This window comes from Canis aureus, chromosome 37 (assembly GCF_053574225.1).
Source record: "Canis aureus isolate CA01 chromosome 37, VMU_Caureus_v.1.0, whole genome shotgun sequence".
Lineage (NCBI taxonomy): Eukaryota > Metazoa > Chordata > Mammalia > Carnivora > Canidae > Canis > Canis aureus.
The window spans coordinates 24,024,769-24,041,720 of record NC_135647.1 but is presented as its reverse complement, the minus strand read 5'-3'; the positions used below and the strand labels follow the sequence as shown (position 1 = coordinate 24,041,720).

The window sequence follows — 16,952 nt, the reverse complement described above, 5'->3', positions numbered from 1 at the left end:
GAAAATTCTGAGGGATGAGCAAGAGTACTGGTGACAAGTACAGATCAGCAGCATGGACACATGAGGGCTTTCCCACTCCACGGATGCTGTCCAGGTGGTTATAAGAGACTATGCGGCCATGATCTCTCACCTGCACCCCAAGCTTATTTTTTTTTAAAGATTTTATTTATTTATTTATTCATGAGAGACACACAGAGAGAGGCAGAAACACAGGCAGAGGGAGAAGAGGGCTCCCCACAGGGAGCCTGATGTAGGACTCGATCCCAGGACCCCGGGATCATGCCCTGAGCTGAAGGCAGACGCTCAACCACTGAGCCACTTAGGCACTCCCAAGCTTATATTTTAAAAAGCTTACAGGTTATATGAACTTGCTCTCACCTCAAATTCAAAAGGAAGAAAACTAATTTCACTGTCTTCCCCAGAAAACTGGCTTTCTTTCCTAGTAACTGCATTTCTGGCCAACCAGCCAGTCTCCAAAATTAAAATAGCCTTGAGATCTGTAACTCCTGCCCTTGCATATTCCCTATACTTAACTGATCACAAAGTCCTGTTGTCCCTTTGATTCCCTTTACTTCTCCACAACCAACACTGTTTACATCTATATTCTCATAATTACAAGACCTAGGTCTTCCTGCCTCTGTTTTGTCATTCAAATTCATTCTGTATTATCTACATCAAACTGCATTCTCAAAACACTTCTCCAAACCTTCTCTCATGCTTCCCAATATTGAGAACTTATTATACATAATAATTTATTATACATAGTGAATTATTTATTATATATAATAATAAGTATTATTATTTCAGAAACTGTGTGTTTGGTATTGTGTGAGGTATAATTATAATCATAATATGCAATCTGCATATCAATTTGTAATGTGGGTATAATTAACTGCATTTTAAAGAAGAAACTAAGGTTCAAGTTTATTAAGTAACTCACTTAGGGATACTCAGCCAGTAAATGGCAGATATTTCTAAATGTACTTTTTTTTAAATGTACTTCTCTTCAAAGTAGGATTTGAGCCCCAGTTTCAGACTTACACAAGGCTGAGCTCTTTCTGTCACATTACAATGTCTCTGTGTCCTACTGATTTATTTCATCAAATCTAAGCACTTCTGCCTTTGCTAAAAGCTGGAAATAGAGCTTCTACGATGGAAAAATAAGCATGAAAATAGTAACATCTTTAACCATCCTTCGCTGAATACAAGACTCGGCAAAAGAGTTCTATGTCATAAAGAATAAAGTAGTATATAGGTAGTCCTTAAGTAGCTCTCCTTTCTACGAGAAGGCCTCACAACTAATCCTGCTAACTACAACAGCATTTATAACCAGAAACTTCCAAGGTAAGTGATGCTCAATAAGTCTATTGAACTAATGATACCTCAGAGTATTTTTATTTAAGGAAATATCTTCTTGTGATTCTGTGACTTATTTATTACTGTCATACTACTTAACATGCTGTAAAATTACTTGTTGCCAACCAAACTATCATCTCTTGAAGACAAAATCATGTCCAGCTTCCTGGTGCCTATATCTCCAACACCTACCTCAACACAGAAGAAATCTCAGCAAATATTTACTGGATGAATAAAACACCAACTATTAAACCCTAAGCTCAAAATATAGATAATAAATAATAGAAATTTAAAAATCCTTCATCAAAAAAATCACTTCATTTCATATAACCTAAAAGGACAGCTCAGATTTTTCACTTTAACCATACAAATTCTGACAAAATACAATTACCATATGAATTTCTTTTTAGTTCACATGTTTAATTATAAACTCACTGAAGTTAATAATTCATTTTGGTTTTTTTAAATTTGTTTTTATTGAAGTTCGATTGGCCAACATGTAGTATAACACCCAGTACTCATCCCACCAAGTGTCCCCCTCAATGCCCGTCACCCAATCACCCCATCTCCCTGCCCACCTCCCTTCCACAACCCTTGGTTAGTTTCCCAGAGTTGGGAGTTTCTCATGATTTGTCTCCCTCTCTGATTTTTCCCACTCAGTTCTCCTCCTTTCCCCTATAATTCCTTTTACTATTTCTTATATCCCCCATTTGAATGAAACCATATAATGATTGTCCTTCTCCGACTGACTTACTTCACTCAGCATAATACCCTCCAGTTCCATCCACATTGAAGCAAATGGAGGGTATTCGTCGTTTCTGATGGCTGAGTATCTACTAACTAATATCTACTAACTAATAAAAAAGACCACATCTTCTTTATCCATTTCATTGTTTTTAAACAAATTCTCATATTGGCCTTACCTTTAAACTGCTTAAAAATAAGATATTCTTATTTATTTATTTATTTGAGAGAGAGAGAGAGAGAGCACACAAGCAGGAGGGAGGGGCAGAGGGAGATGCAGACTCCCCACTGAGCAGGGAGCCCAAATTAGGGGGGGGGGGGGATGCTCAATCACAGGACCCTGGGATCAAGACCTGAGCCAAAGGCAGACACTTATGTGACTGAGCCACCCAAGAGGCCCTAAAAATAAGATTCTCTTTACACATAATCAACTGTAATTTAGTGTTCAATCCTAAAGTCATAGCACTTTACACTCTGAACCAGTTTGAGAGATGATCAAATAATCCCTTCACAATAAGGATTAAGAAACAGACTCAGAAAAAATTAAGACTATCAAATTAACTAGTGTTAAATAAAACCTAGCCTCTGATTCTCAGTTCCATGCTCTTTCCTCAGTTGGTCAATTAGTTACATGTAATGTAAAGACATAAAAAACCTTTCCACCACATAACAGTCTTTGATCAAAGTAGGACAGTACTCAAGACATCTTATTTCCAATTTTGCCAACCTTCCTACCAGAACCACGATCACAGTTCAAAAGATTGAGTGCAGTCCACTGCCCACAATCCTCTTACACAGGTAGATAAGACTGGCTCCCAGATCTGCTTACACAATCAGTCTGTAAGACTGACCTGATGTCTAATCTGTTGGCCTTGCAGTACTTTTTAGCCTTGTGGTTGATTCCAAATACTATGGAACTTTCTGCCTCTGATAGACTCCCCATGCAAAAAGCAAGGCTAGATATACCTTCCTCATTCAGCTTTCTTTGCTGGAATTCAAGTAATTTTTTATTATTTTTTTAACACTGTGAAGAGAAAGTCCATTCTAATAATGGGGTTAAACATCCCTATTATGTGCCAGAATTATTTTCTACTTGCTAAAATTACTCTTCCAACCTGACAGCACAGGTAAATAACTTGCCCAAAGTCATGCAGCTTGTCAGTAACTAATCAGTAATTCAAACCCAAGTTGGGCTAAAAATCTAACATTCTCCTTGTTACAAGACAGAGCCCCAGTCTTCAGAGAGTTTGCAAGATTAGTCATCAATGTAGGCCCTCCAAAGCACTCATTAAAGATATGACAGCACATGACACAGCTAATAAAATAAAATGAGAGACATCTAATATAGGGATTAGTACAGGCTTATTTTCCACCTCTCCACAACTGCAAAAAAACTCTTGAATATGCTTTGGTTTTGTTTTGTTTTGTTTAAAGATTTTATTTATTTACTCAGGAGAGAGAGAGAGAGAGGCAGAGACATAGGCAGAGGGAGAAGCAGGATCCCTGCAGGGAGCCCAGTGCGGAACTCGATCCCGGGACTCCAGGATCACGACCTGAGCCTACGGCAGACTCTGAACCGCTAAGCCACTCAGCCGCCCAAATATGTTTTGTTTTTGAAATCTGATATACAACTTATTTATCTCTCCTTAGAATGTATTTGTTGATACTAATTACAAACTTCATAGAAAATAAAAATTAATGGGATTTACAATTCAGATCTAACTTTGCAAACATGACTAGAGTGATCTTTGGACAATAAATTTAACCACTATCCTCCTTGGGGATAATAAGAAAACTGCATCACAGAAGTGCTCTGTTGCTTCAGTAATAAATATAAACCCTGTGAACAGTGCCTGGCACAAAGTAGATGCTTAATACGTGTTCATTATTGCAATTACCATAATTATCATGACCATCAGCATCATCTAGAACACCAATGTTATAAGGATGGTCATTTTTGTCATTATGTTCATTGTTGTATCTCCTAGTGCCTGACACATAACTGCACTAAAACATTTCGTGAATACATTAATTATGATCACTAGTACTTCTATTACTAAGTAGAGGATGATTCACATCAAAATGTAATTGCCTCTGGGAGAAAAGATAAATTAAGCATGAAAAAAATTGCTACCTGGAAATTGAGAAGTATGAAATTGAGAACTGGTAGTAGCCAAATACAATGCTACTGGAAGAGAGAAGAGGGGAGCAACTCTCAATTCAAGAAAGCATCTATTCAGATTAAACTAATCCACCAAAGAAAAGTTAACTCAAAGTATTTGCTAAAATCATTTTGCAGGCCAAAACATTTTCAGGTTTAAATCAGGCTTCCCAAAAAATAAATAAATAAATAAATAAATAAATAAATAAATAAATAAATAAATCAGGCTTCCCTGTTCATAACAGAGTAGAAGAATCTAGAATAGAGGACTTCTGAGTCTCTGAAGGAAAATCTAATCTGGACCTTGATAGCAAGGACAATCCCCACAATATAGAAAGGAAAAGCAGTATTAGATAAGAGAAAAAAAAATGTATCTAAGGACACAACAAATGAACTGAGAACTATAACTCTCAAATCTGTGTGCAGGTAGAAGGATCCTTGGGAACAAGTTGTAGCAGCCACACAGGCAAGCATCTCAGCTTCTCAACCTGCCTCTCTCCATCATATTGAAAACTCAGACTATCTGGGGCACCTGGGGGGCTCAGTGGTTGAGCGTCTGCCTTGGGCTCAGATTGTGATCCTGGGGTCCTGGGATCGAGTCCCGCATCAGGCTCCCTGCATGGAGCCTGCTTCTCCCTCTGTGTCTCTGCCTCTCTGTGTCTCTCATGAATAAATAAATAAAATCTTTTAAAATAAGAAAAAGAAAATTTAGACTATACATGTGTTCATCAGAGCTTACAGACAAGCTCTCCGGGCACAATTTCATCCAGACAAGCCATCACCCAAGCTGCAGCTCCCAGAGACCTACCTGCTTCTGAGAATCCTATTAATTGGCTAATGACCCTTCTTGGCCCTCCACTGGAAGGTTTATGGGCAGGGAGAAGCACTTTGCTCTAACCATTTTCATCTCTTACTGAAAAGTATCTTAGAGAACTAAAAAGAACACTAGGGAAAGGAGCCATCAGAATCCTTCAAGAGACCTCAAAGAATGTAGTGCTCACCCCCATTCCCCACTCCTGCTCCAGACTTTTACTAAGATACAAACACTAATAATGTTAACATCACCTAATGGGCATAGTAAGGCACCAATCAAAATATATAGCAGTCTTTAAAAACAAACATCTTGAGAACTGTGAATTTCTGGAGTTTGTCAACAAACTTCTGTGAACTTATGCAGTTTGTCAATTGCCCAACAAAGATAGTCTGATGATACAAGACAGAGGTCCTGAGGAAAAAAAACTAGTCCACTAAGGGTTCTAAGGCAAGTTTGAAATTTTCCAAGTCTGTTTCCTTGTTTAATATAAGATGTACATTAAAAATTTGTACCACCTGGGGTTAAATGAGATAACCTGTGGTTTTTTTTTTTTTTTTTTTTTTTAAAGAAAGATTTATATATTTATTTTGGGGGAGAGGAGCAAAGCTGAGGGAGAGAGAAACTTAAGCATATTCATGCTAAGCATCAGATGCGGGGCTTCATCTCAGGACCCTGAGATCACCACCTAAGTCCAAACCAAAAGTCAGATACTTAACCATCACTCAGGAGCCCCTAAATGAGATAATTTATGGAAGGTTGCTTGGTACATTGCATGGCACATAGTAATCATCTATCAATGTCAATAATTTTTTTTCTGTACCATTACCCCAAATAATTACCTACTAAGTATCCAGAAGACATTTTGCCTCACTCTTTAAAATTTACAGACAAATAATTTTTGTTTAGTGGTAACTTTTACTTAACAAAAGTTTAGGAAAGGCTGCTTCAGAGGACAGGCAAGTTGAGAACTCTATACCTTAAAGAGCCATTCAGGATCACAAAAACAATTAAGTGTACTTTCAGTTTATCAAGAAATTAAGTCAGTTAGCTAACAAAAGTCACTGTCAATTTCAGCCTTGGGGTCCTGAAGCCAAACATGAAGATGTGCAGCACAGAGTTTTCCTGTGTCATGAGTAGATAAGGTAGCACTCAATAAGTCTGAGGGCATCGAAGGCAAACTACCAGCTTGGGACAGTATACAATCCTGAATGAACAGTGAATGTCTAAGGTCTCTAAAGAACAGGGATCCCTGGGTGGCGCATCCCTGCCTTTGGCCCAGGGCGCGATCCTGGAGACCCGGGATCGAATCCCACATTGGGCTCCCGGTGCATGGAGCCTGCTTCTCCCTCTGCCTGTGTCTCTGCCTCTCTCTCTCTCTCTGTGACTATCATAAATAAATTTAAAAAAATAAAAAATAAAAAAATAAAGAACATGTTGCCTAACATGAAAAAATGCTCAATATCACTGATCATCAGGGAAATACAAATAAAAATCACAATGAAATATCAACTCATACCTGTCAGAATGCCTAAAATCAAAAAGACAAGAAACAGCAAGTGTTAGCTGGGATGTAGAGGAAAAAGGACGCTTATGCACTGTTGGTGTAAATGTAAATTGTCGTAAACAGTATAGAGGTTCTTCAAAATGATATGATCCAATAACTCCACTACTGGGTATTTACCTAAACAAAACAAAAACACTAGTCTGAAAAGATATATGCATCCCTATGTTTATTGCAGCATTATTTATAATAGCCAAGATATGGAAGCAACTTAGTATCCATAGATACACAAACAGACAAGAAAGATATAGCGTGTACACACACACATACATACACACACACACACACACACACACAGGAATATAATGCAGCTATTAAAAGGGATGAGAGCTTACCATTTATGACAACATGGACGGACCTAAAGAGTATAATGTTAAGCAAAATAAGTTAGAGAAAGACAAATACCATATGACTTCACACATATGTGGAATCTGAAAACCAGAACAAATGAATAAACAAACAAAAAGCAGAATCAGACCTATAAATACAGGGAACCAATTGATAGTTGCTAGAGGGAAGAAGGATGGGCAAAATGGGAAAAGGGAAGTGGGAAATCCAGGCTTTCAGCTCTAAAATAAGTCCCAGGAATAAAAGGCACAGCATAGACAATGGTATTGTAATAGTGTTGTAGGGTGACAGATGGTAGCTACACTTGTGGTGAACACAGCATAGAGAGAAGTTTAACCACTGTGTTGTACACCTGAAACAATGTAACATTGTGTATCAATTACATTCAAATGAAAACAATGTGTTATCTAAAGTTAACCTCTTTCAAAAAAATAAATAAATAAAAAATAAAAATAAATAAGGTTAACCTCTTTCTTTAGTCCATATAATCTTTATTAATTTCCCTTTAGGGCACCCCAGTGGCACAGCGGTTTAGAGCCACCTGCAGCCCGGGGTGTGATCCTGGAGACCCAGGATCGAGTCCCACGTCGGGCTCCCTGCATGGAGTCTGCTTCTCCCTCTGCCTGTGACTCTGCCTCTCTCTCTATGAATAAATAAATAAAATCTTTAAAAATAATAATAATAATAATTTCCCTTTATAGATCCAATAGAAAAGATTCCTATTTAATTACCCTAAGCCTCTCAAACTCTTTGCAGGGTGCAAATATTTTGTTAAAATATGATGTTAAATGATACATAAAGTTACCTTGACCTTACATATTGAAAGAGATTTCATTACTTATTCAGGTGCATATTTATTATTATTCAACTTTCTAGAATACTATAATATATACTTTATTACTACATATAGGTTTTACTTCAATTTTCCTGGTTTAAAGCAGTCTCTCTTATTAGCAGAAGACAGTGTGATGACAATGATACAGAGAAGACTCTGGGCTTTTAACCCCAACACTACCACTAATTTGCTGTGTGACCTGAGGAAATCATTCTTTCTCAGTCTTCTTTCTTCCTCTACATAATAACTGTAATTTAACTCCAGTTCTAAAATCCCAATATATACACCAAAGGAATAGGTTTCAAATTTAGTGGTAAATATGCATATAAAAACAGTAGGAAATCCATCACACAAAACTGGACATGTTGCTTTTTTCCCCTAAAATGAACATATTCCAAGTCCCCTAAATCTAAAATTATAACAAATCATTTTATCTCTTAAACTGCAAATAGTCTATCAAGCATATACCATTCAATTCTGCCCAATATCTTGACAATGTCTTGCTTCTACCCAACCAAAAAGGAACACATCATAACATTTTATTCTCATTTCCACAGTCATCTGTAATTTCCAGGCAAGTCGTCTGCAACACAATAAACATCAACTGAACTGAAGATTAATTTAATTATCAAACATTTTGAATACCTACCCTGTACCAGTTATACTAGACATAGGGGATAAATGATTAAAACACTTTTTTCCTATCCTCATGGAGCCACAAACCTGTAAAGACATAACACATGTGCCATCACTCCCTCTCCCAGGTAGACATCACTAACCAATTATGGGCTTCTCCCTTAAACTGGAAAAAGCCATGGCTCCAGGATTCCATGTAGCCATTACCAATCAAATGGGATAGTTTTAATAGACCTCATCACATTTCACTAAATCTCCATTTACATAAGTGATTCTTACACCTATTGGAATGTAGAAATTTGTGGGAAAATGACTATGGATTAGAAAGCAAAACCAAAAGAGGTAACTTCCCATTTATCTATTATAATTCAGTTGAAGTATTATCTAAAAGGAGTTAAGGAAAACTGTGGAAAAAATGGTATTTCCTGTCAATTCTCAATTACCATTTTCTAATATGCTAAATTAACTCTTAAATGAAGAACATAAAGCCTGAAAGAGCCAACTGAGTCTACGTAATTAGGTCATCCAATTTACATGTTTTCTATAAAGGCCAAGATTCTTTCATAGAAGCTAGAGTATGCTCAAAAAAAATTAATAAAAGTAGTGAAAATAAAAAATAAGGCCATAAAAACAAAATTCTGAAACAAAATAATGCGGCTTAAAGAATCTGGCCTTGAAAACTCCAAGTGTCTTTCATCTAAGCACGACTTACCAAAAGGGTGTTATCTTCCAACCACAGACAAGTTAACTCTTCTTGACCATAACTATTTAAAAATAAATGCTTTATGTTCCATATGTCATGATGCAGAAATCTGGAGCCTAGAATTGGTATTTGCTTAAATGTTTGGCCAGATCTAAATCACTTCCCAAGGAAAATCTAGGCCAACTTAAAGGTGAGAAGGACCCCACTATGTCAAGTACTTCCACTTTTAAAACACCACTATTAACCTACAGTCAACATACCTGACAAAATAATCTACAGTTCCAAACTGCCTGCCCTCTTGGCAGAGACCAGCATGAAATTACAGATAGTAAAAAATATTTGTTTAAAAAAGGGAAAAATCCACAAACACTAACACTTCAATTATCTTAGTCTCTATCTACCAAAAGGTATGCTTTTGCCATCCATTAGGGAGTGATAAAAGTGTCCTAGGAGAGAACTGTCTTCTTTAAAAAACTACTACCAAGCACATTGTGCATCATGTTGTACTGCTGTCTAAAGTTATTTCTTGAAGAGCGTCGTACTAATAAAAAGTTTGACTCATCTATCTACTTTGTCTTGACTCGCAGGAAAGTCAAAGCTGAATTTTATGTCCACCTTGACAGCAGTTATTCTTAGCTTTGGGTTTTGGTACACTACCTCCACCTTCCTATTGCCTTAACTGCACACTCCTGTTTGGAGGGGTTTTGGCTTTTGTTTTTTGGGTTTTTTTTTTTTCATTCTTTGAAATGAAATGACATTCTAATGGTCCAATGATGTGCTTTTTATTGATGCCATTTCAGAAACTTTTTAGAAATGAGAAATAGGTATAAAGAATTTAATAAATTATATTCCCTCCATTATTATTACAATGTCCTCACTGTCCCCCAAACTCTCCCTTCTCTGCATTGTACATGCTGTTCAAACCAATACAGTCCCTGCTATTTCTAGCATTCAATGACTTCTCCCAGAATCCTAAAGTTGGATAAACCACTCATTTGGCCCTTAATACACTCGTAAAATACTACTTCCCTGCTTGTACAGTCCTACCTCACCACGCGTACAACACTATAATAGCGCTTCACTACTTGTGTTACGCTACTTCCCTGCTTGTACAATACTACTTCACTGTTTGTACAATACTACTTTACTACTTGCACAATACTACTTCATTCCTTGTACAATACTACAATACCACTTTACTACTTCTCCAGTACTACCTCACTAACATACTTGTACAATACTACTTTTTTCATGTGCATGGTCTTAGGTTCCTCAAAGACTGTAATTTCCTAGTGGGCAATGAGTATATCTTACATATCGTTATATTCACACCAGCATCAAAACAAGCCTTGTACCCTGCAGAAACAGAGTAAAGATGTGTTGTTAATAAGAGTAAGTCAACATATCTAAAACCCCACTAAGTAAAACTACATGGGAGATCATATGCGGAAACGTTTCTATCTTAAAGCAGTTTACAAACCAAAGAACTAAGATTTGTAAATTACCCACATAGTCAACAGAGATTGCATATGGTAAATACAAAGAAAGTTCCTGGAATGGCTGCATTTGGCAGGATTAACCAGAGTATATAGAGGCTTTTAGCTGAATGAAAAGGAGTAAGCCCTGTGAAAGCATTTAGCCACAAAATGAATCCAATGAAGTACAAAGAGATAGTAGTCAAGGAAGAGCAAGAATAGTTCCATATGTGTAGTAAAGAACCATAAGTATCATTAAGATAATGGAGGTGAGCTCTGGGGATGGCTGGTAAAGGGCCTAGAGACAGCAAAGCAAAGCCTAAGCCTGGTTTTCTTTAAGGGGAATTTAATAAGGTAAAAACTTTAGAAAATAGTTCACAATTACTGTATCAAGAATAGACAGGAGGGAGAAAGCTAGGATATGAAGCCTGGCAGTAAATACTAGAGATGTATAGCAGACAGGTCACTAAGGCTACCTGCCCTCATTCTCCAGGAGGAATTTGGGACAACCCAGTAAGAGCCAATCATAGCACAACTGCCATGAATATCCTAAGGGGGCAACGGTATCTACCTCACCTTCTTGAATCTGAGGCCTCTCCTTAAAGTAAAACAGTCCCTTTTTCACTTTCTCTCACTCTAACACACACACAGAGACATATTTTAACGCGTGCTGTTTACCACAGAAGCGGCATTAACAAAAGGGCTCTAAGTAAGTCCTTGGTTCAAACCTCAGCACTGACACTCGCTGGGTGTACACTTCCAGGGAACATACTTAACCTTACTTAGGCAGGTAAAAACTGGGAATAAAAATGGAGGGATCCCTGGGTGGTGCAGCGGTTTGGCGCCTGTCTTTGGCCCAGGGCGCGATCCTGGAGACCGGGGATCGAATCCCACGTCAGGCTCCCGGTGCATGGAGCCTGCTTCTCCATCTGCCTGTGTCTCTGCCTCTCTCTCTCTCTCTCTGTGACTATCATAAATAAATAAAAAATTTTAAAAAATGGTACCTGCCTCCAAGGTAGTGACATATAAAGTGTTTAGCAGAGTGAATAGCTCAGTAAGCTCTCACCGAATATTATTTTTTAAATGGACAATAATGTATGGATTTTCAGACCTCTTGTATTAACTTCACAGTCCTCTGGAGATCCTTGACACCCAGGGTGGGAGTCACTGTCCTAGAAGATAAATAGCAGAGCCGTAAATTCCATTAGCAAAGGATTTATGTGCAGCTACAGAGTTCAGCACTGTGCCAGGGGTACAGAAGCCAACACAACAACCCAACATGGAAAGGGACAATGCAGAGGGTAAATGGAGGAAAGAGGAAAGTACTGGTGCCGAAAGAGGGAGAAGCAGGCTCCATGCAGGAAGCCTGATGCAGGACTGGATCCGGGCTCTCCAGGATCACGCCCTGGGCCAAAGGCAGGTGCCAAACTGCTGCGCCACCAGGGCTGCCCCAAGCAGGAGTTTAAAGGTGGAAATGAAGTGGTGAGCCAAAGACCTCTGGTTAAGGCGTAGCATGCTAAACATGTGCTTAAGGAAGACTCCTCTGTGGCAGCCTATGGGGCACCCCTGCACCTCCATCAGCACTCAGTACCCAGTGGATGGCTGTGTCCAAAGCTCTAAATAAGGTCCCACTTCTGCCCTGCACGGATTCATAGTGCTGGTCACTTAAATCGGTATAAAAGCCATACCAACAGAGTTGCATGAACAGCTTAACTAATGTCTTAATGGTGCTAAAAAAATAAATAAATAAATAAAAATCTCTAACCTTCAAAAATTCATATAAGCTTAGTAAACGACTGAGCTTCAGATCCAGTCTAAGAAGTTGGAAAAAGGGAAATCAATCATGCACAGAAGAGTCCTCAGCATTAGAGGGGGGAAAAAAAAAAGTATGTTGGCTATTACCTGAAAGCATATATATATATATATAGGCCCTTGCCTCGATGTCATGGTTCACCTCCTCAACCTCAAATCCTGGTCCTATCCTATCCACCTCTTCCAGCAGTTTTCTTTCTTTCTTTCTTTCTTTCTTTCTTTCTTTCTTTCTTTCTTTCTTCTTTCTTTTTTTTTTAAGATTCTATTTATTTATTCATGAGAATACACAGAGAGGAGAGAGAGAGAGGCAGAGACATAGAGGGAGAAGCAGGCCCCATGCAGGGAGCCCGACGTGGGACTCGATCCCGGGACTCCAGGATCACACCCCGGGCTGCAGGCAGCGCTAAACCGCTGAGCCACCGGGGCTGCCTTTCCAGCAGTTTTCAAACAAAAAAAATTTTTTTAATTTAATTGTCTTAAACAAAGTAAGGTTAATAAGCAGAGAGTAATCAGATATGCAGTGGCTGAGGTTGTCTAATATGCTTAGACTCTACATCTGGCCGACTCCAGCCTCTCTTGTAAGGCTGCATCGCTTTGCGAGCAGGTTTGAATCCCAAACAGACTTTGACTTTCGGCGCATCCAACTCCCCATGCCTCATTTTCCACGTCTACAAAGTGGAGGTCAGAAGAAAAAAAAGGTGGGGGGGGGGGGGCCTTCAAAGAGTCCGCTTGCAAGAACCAGAGGAGTCACTATGAAGTCAAGGGAGGGATGCCGACGCAGCACGTGCCCGCCGTGGGTGCCTGCCGGGCGGGGTGGGCCTGCCCCCCGGGGATGTCCTCGTCCTGTGCACGGGGACGCGCGGGCGGAGTCCTTGCAGCAGCACCTGGGCCCACCTGCTGCGGTGCCCCTGGGGGTCAGCCGTCGGGGACAGCCGGGCTCGGGCCGCCCAGGGGCCCCCACGTGCAGGGCCGCCCTCCTCCTGCTCCTGCTCCTGCTCCTGCTCCCGCTCCTCCCCGCGCTGCAGCAGCTGCCCTCGCCTTGGAAGCAGCCCTGGGCTGGCGCTGGGCCGCCGCTGGACACGCCTGGAGGTGCTGCCGCCGGCCGCAGGAGCCCGGGGCCCAGGTCTGCAGGCGCGCTTCTCAGACACCAGCGCTTCCTGGTCTTGCTCGTCGGGTCCGGAACCCTGGGGGCGGGGGGCACCAGGCAGCGCGCGTCCCCTCCTCCCCGGCAGCCGCAGGTGGGCGGAGAAGCGGGGCAGGCCTCACCTGCGGGCGCACCTGGGGCGCGGCCAGGTGTGGGAGCCCGCGACCCCGCGACCCCGCGACCCCGCGACCCCGCGACCCCGCGACCCCGCTGCCGCCGCGCCGGGCACCTTCCGGGACGCGCAGCACGCGGTTCCTGCAGGGCGGGCAGCCGGCGCGGGGCGCACACGTGCCCGGGCAGCAGGCCCCGCCGCGGCACTCACCTGGCCCGTGATGCCGGTGATGAGCGCCACCCTCCTGGCCTTGCCCAGCTCGCCGTCCCCGGAGCCCCGCGCGCCGGCCGCCTGGGCCATGTCGTCCTGGAGGGCGGAGGCCGGAGGCCGCTGCAGCCCAGGGCCGGGGGTGCCCGCGCTCGAGTCTCCGCGCCCGCCGACCAAGGAGCGCCGCGCCGCCCGCAGCCACAGTCTGACAGGGGCGCCCGGAGGCCGGGCGGGGAGGGCGGGGAGGCCGGGGGGGCGGGGAGGCCCGGGGGGCGGGGAGGCGGGAGGGGCGGGCCCCTGCGCGGCGGCGGCGGTGGCGGGGCTGCGGGCTCGCGGGCGCCGCGTCATCCGCGTCACCCCGCGACGCGCCCGCGGCAGGCCACGCCCCCGCGGCAGGCCACGCCCCCGCCCGCGGCAGGCCACGCCCCCGCCGACCCGCGCAGCGCGCCACGCCTCCTCCGCCGCCGGCCGCGCGGGCAGGACCCCGAGGGAAGAGCGCGGAGGGAGGAGCGGGGAGGAGGGAGGAGCGGGAGGGAAGGAGGAGCGGGGAGGGAGGGAGAGAGGCGCGGGAGGGAGGGAGGAGCGGAGAGGGAGGAGGAGCGGGGAGGAGGGAAGAGCGGGGAGGAGGGAGGAGCGGGAGGGAAGGAGGAGCGGGGAGGGAGGGAGAGAGGAGCGGGAGGGAGGGAGGAGTGGAGAGGGAGGAGGAGCGGGGTGGGTGGGAAGAGCTGGGAGGAGGGAAGAGCGGGGAGGGAGGGAAGAGCGGGGAGGAGGGAGGAGCGGGGAGGGAGGAGGAGCGGGGAGGAGGGAAGAGTGGGGAGGGAGGAGGAGCGGGGTGGAGGGAGGAGCGGGGAGGGAGGGAAGAGCGGGGAGGAGGGAAGAGCGGGGAGGAGGGAAGAGCGGGGAGGAGGGAGGAGCGGGGAGGGAGGAGGAGCGGGGAGGGAGGGAAGAGCGGGGAGGAGGGAAGAGCGGGGAGGAGGGAAGAGTGGGGAGGGAGGAGGAGCGGGGTGGAGGGAGGAGCGGGGAGGGAGGGAAGAGCGGGGAGGAGGGAAGAGCGGGGAGGAGGGAGGAGCGGGGAGGGAGGAGGAGCGGGGAGGGAGGAGGAGCGGGGTGGGAAGGAAGAGCGGGGAGGAGGGAAGGAAGAGCGGGGAGGAGGGAAGAGTGGGGAGGGAGGGAAGAGCGGGGAGGAGGGAAGAGCGGGGAGGGAGGGAAGAGCGGGGAGGAGGGAAGAGTGGGGAGGGAGGAGGAGCGGGGTGGAGGGAGGAGCGGGGAGGGAGGGAAGAGCGGGGAGGAGGGAAGAGCGGGGAGGAGGGAGGAGCGGGGAGGGAGGAGGAGCGGGGTGGGAAGGAAGAGCGGGGAGGAGGGAGGAGCGAGGAGGGAAGGAAGAGCGGGGAGGAGGGAAGAGTGGGGAGGGAGGGAAGAGCGGGGAGGAGGGAAGAGTGGGGAGGGAGGGAAGAGCGGGGAGGAGGGAAGAGTGGGGAGGGAGGAGGAGCGGGGAGGGTGGGAGAGAGGAGCAGGGAGGAGGGGGGAGGAAGGGAGGGAGGGAGGAGCGGGGAGGAGGGAGGAAAAGAGGAGCGGGGAGGGAAGGGCGCCCCGGGCTCCGCCGCCCAGGCCGGCGGTCGCGCAGCTGCAGGAAAGGGACCGCGACCCGGGCTCCACGCCCCGCCTGCCCCGCCGCTCGCTCGCCAGGCGGGCAGTGGAGGGCGCGGGCCGTGGCTGCGGGGACCGCATAGCCTTGCCCTCCTGGAGCCCCCAGGGATGCGAACGGTCCCGAGGATGCTGAGAGGAGGGCTGGGCTGACCCTGCCATTGGGAGAAAGCCTCGCATTCCAGGGCGAGTCGGCCCGGGGCCGGGCGTCAGGTGCATAAAGAATTCCTGGAAGCCCCTCGCAGCGCCTTTTGAGGAGCGTGGGTTCGTGTTTCCCGAGGGCGCCAGCGTCGCGAGACCCCCCTGGGGTCCCAGCCGTGCAGAACCCCAGGCCTCACCTTCTCCATTTCCCCGAAGCTTGGACCCAGGCGCAAGTTTCCAAGCAGCTGGAGGCCAAGTGTTCCGGCTGGGGGGACCGGCTGGGGGGACCGGCAGGGTGCAAGAAGGGCCGGCCCACCCCCGTGCAGCCCAAGGGCTTGCTGACCAGCCTCAAGGGGCGGTGAACCTAGACGTGGCCAATTTCAAAAAAGGCAACCCAAATGCAAGGTGGGGCCCTAACCTGACGGCCTGCTGGAGCCAGAGACAGCTGCACATGGTGCAGAGAGGAGGGCAGAGGCGACTGAGGCGCTGGGGGTGGCGGGCGTGGGTCTCTAAGAGTGGGCTGGAAGCACGGAGGAGACCAAACTCCCCTAGTCCCACTGCTCTGCTCGCCTGTGCATTTCCTCTCCGTAGGACATGCCTCAGATCATCACTGCAAATTACAAGTGGAGCGGCTGGGACAGTGCTCAACCCATCATGAACTCAAACCCCCAAATCTGAAAAACTCAGGATTAATTCAAAAATCTGTCTCCCAAGCTTCTCAGGAGTAGAGCTTTATATAGAGACTTGTCTTTGGTTTCATACCCTGGCTCTCATCTGTCCCTTCTATATGGAGAAGGCCTGAACCAATGCGTGTTACCTGCAGAAGCAGAAGGCCGCCCTGAATGATGAATAGAGAGGCCCTGATGCAGAAGATTGTGAACACTTCCATTTAGGGCAACTCACTATAAGCAAGAAATGTCTTCGAGGGGTGCCAGTGTGGCTTAGTCCGCTAAGGGCCTGCCTTTGACTCAAGTTATGGTCCTGGAGTCTGGGGACCAAGCCCCACCTTGGGCTCCCTGCTCAGTGAGGAGGCTGCTTCTCCCTCTACCCCTCATCCTGCTCATGCTCACTGTCGCTCTCTCTCTCTCTGTCTCTCAAATAAATAATTTTTTAAAAAATGCCTTTGAAAAAAAAAATGCCTTTGAAATCTAGATTATCTTTAAAACTGATGTTTGTTTTAATATAAATATGATTTGAATTAATTTTCAGTTACATTATTTAAAATTTTCCCAAAAATCCTGGAAAAAAAGGGTTACTCA

At 45.1% G+C, this 16,952-nt stretch overlaps 1 protein-coding gene across 1 annotated transcript in view; it reads right to left on the bottom strand.

The window, feature by feature from the left end:
* GMDS (GDP-mannose 4,6-dehydratase) overlaps positions 1–14,171 on the bottom strand; it is a 575,871-nt gene extending 561,700 nt beyond the window's left edge. The window contains exon 1 of the mRNA XM_077886286.1: positions 13,912–14,171. Within this exon, the coding sequence (XP_077742412.1) occupies positions 13,912–14,001 (90 nt within the window). The 5' untranslated portion in view covers positions 14,002–14,171. The remainder of the gene's footprint in view (positions 1–13,911) is intronic.
* Between the last annotated feature and the right edge of the window lie 2,781 nt (positions 14,172–16,952).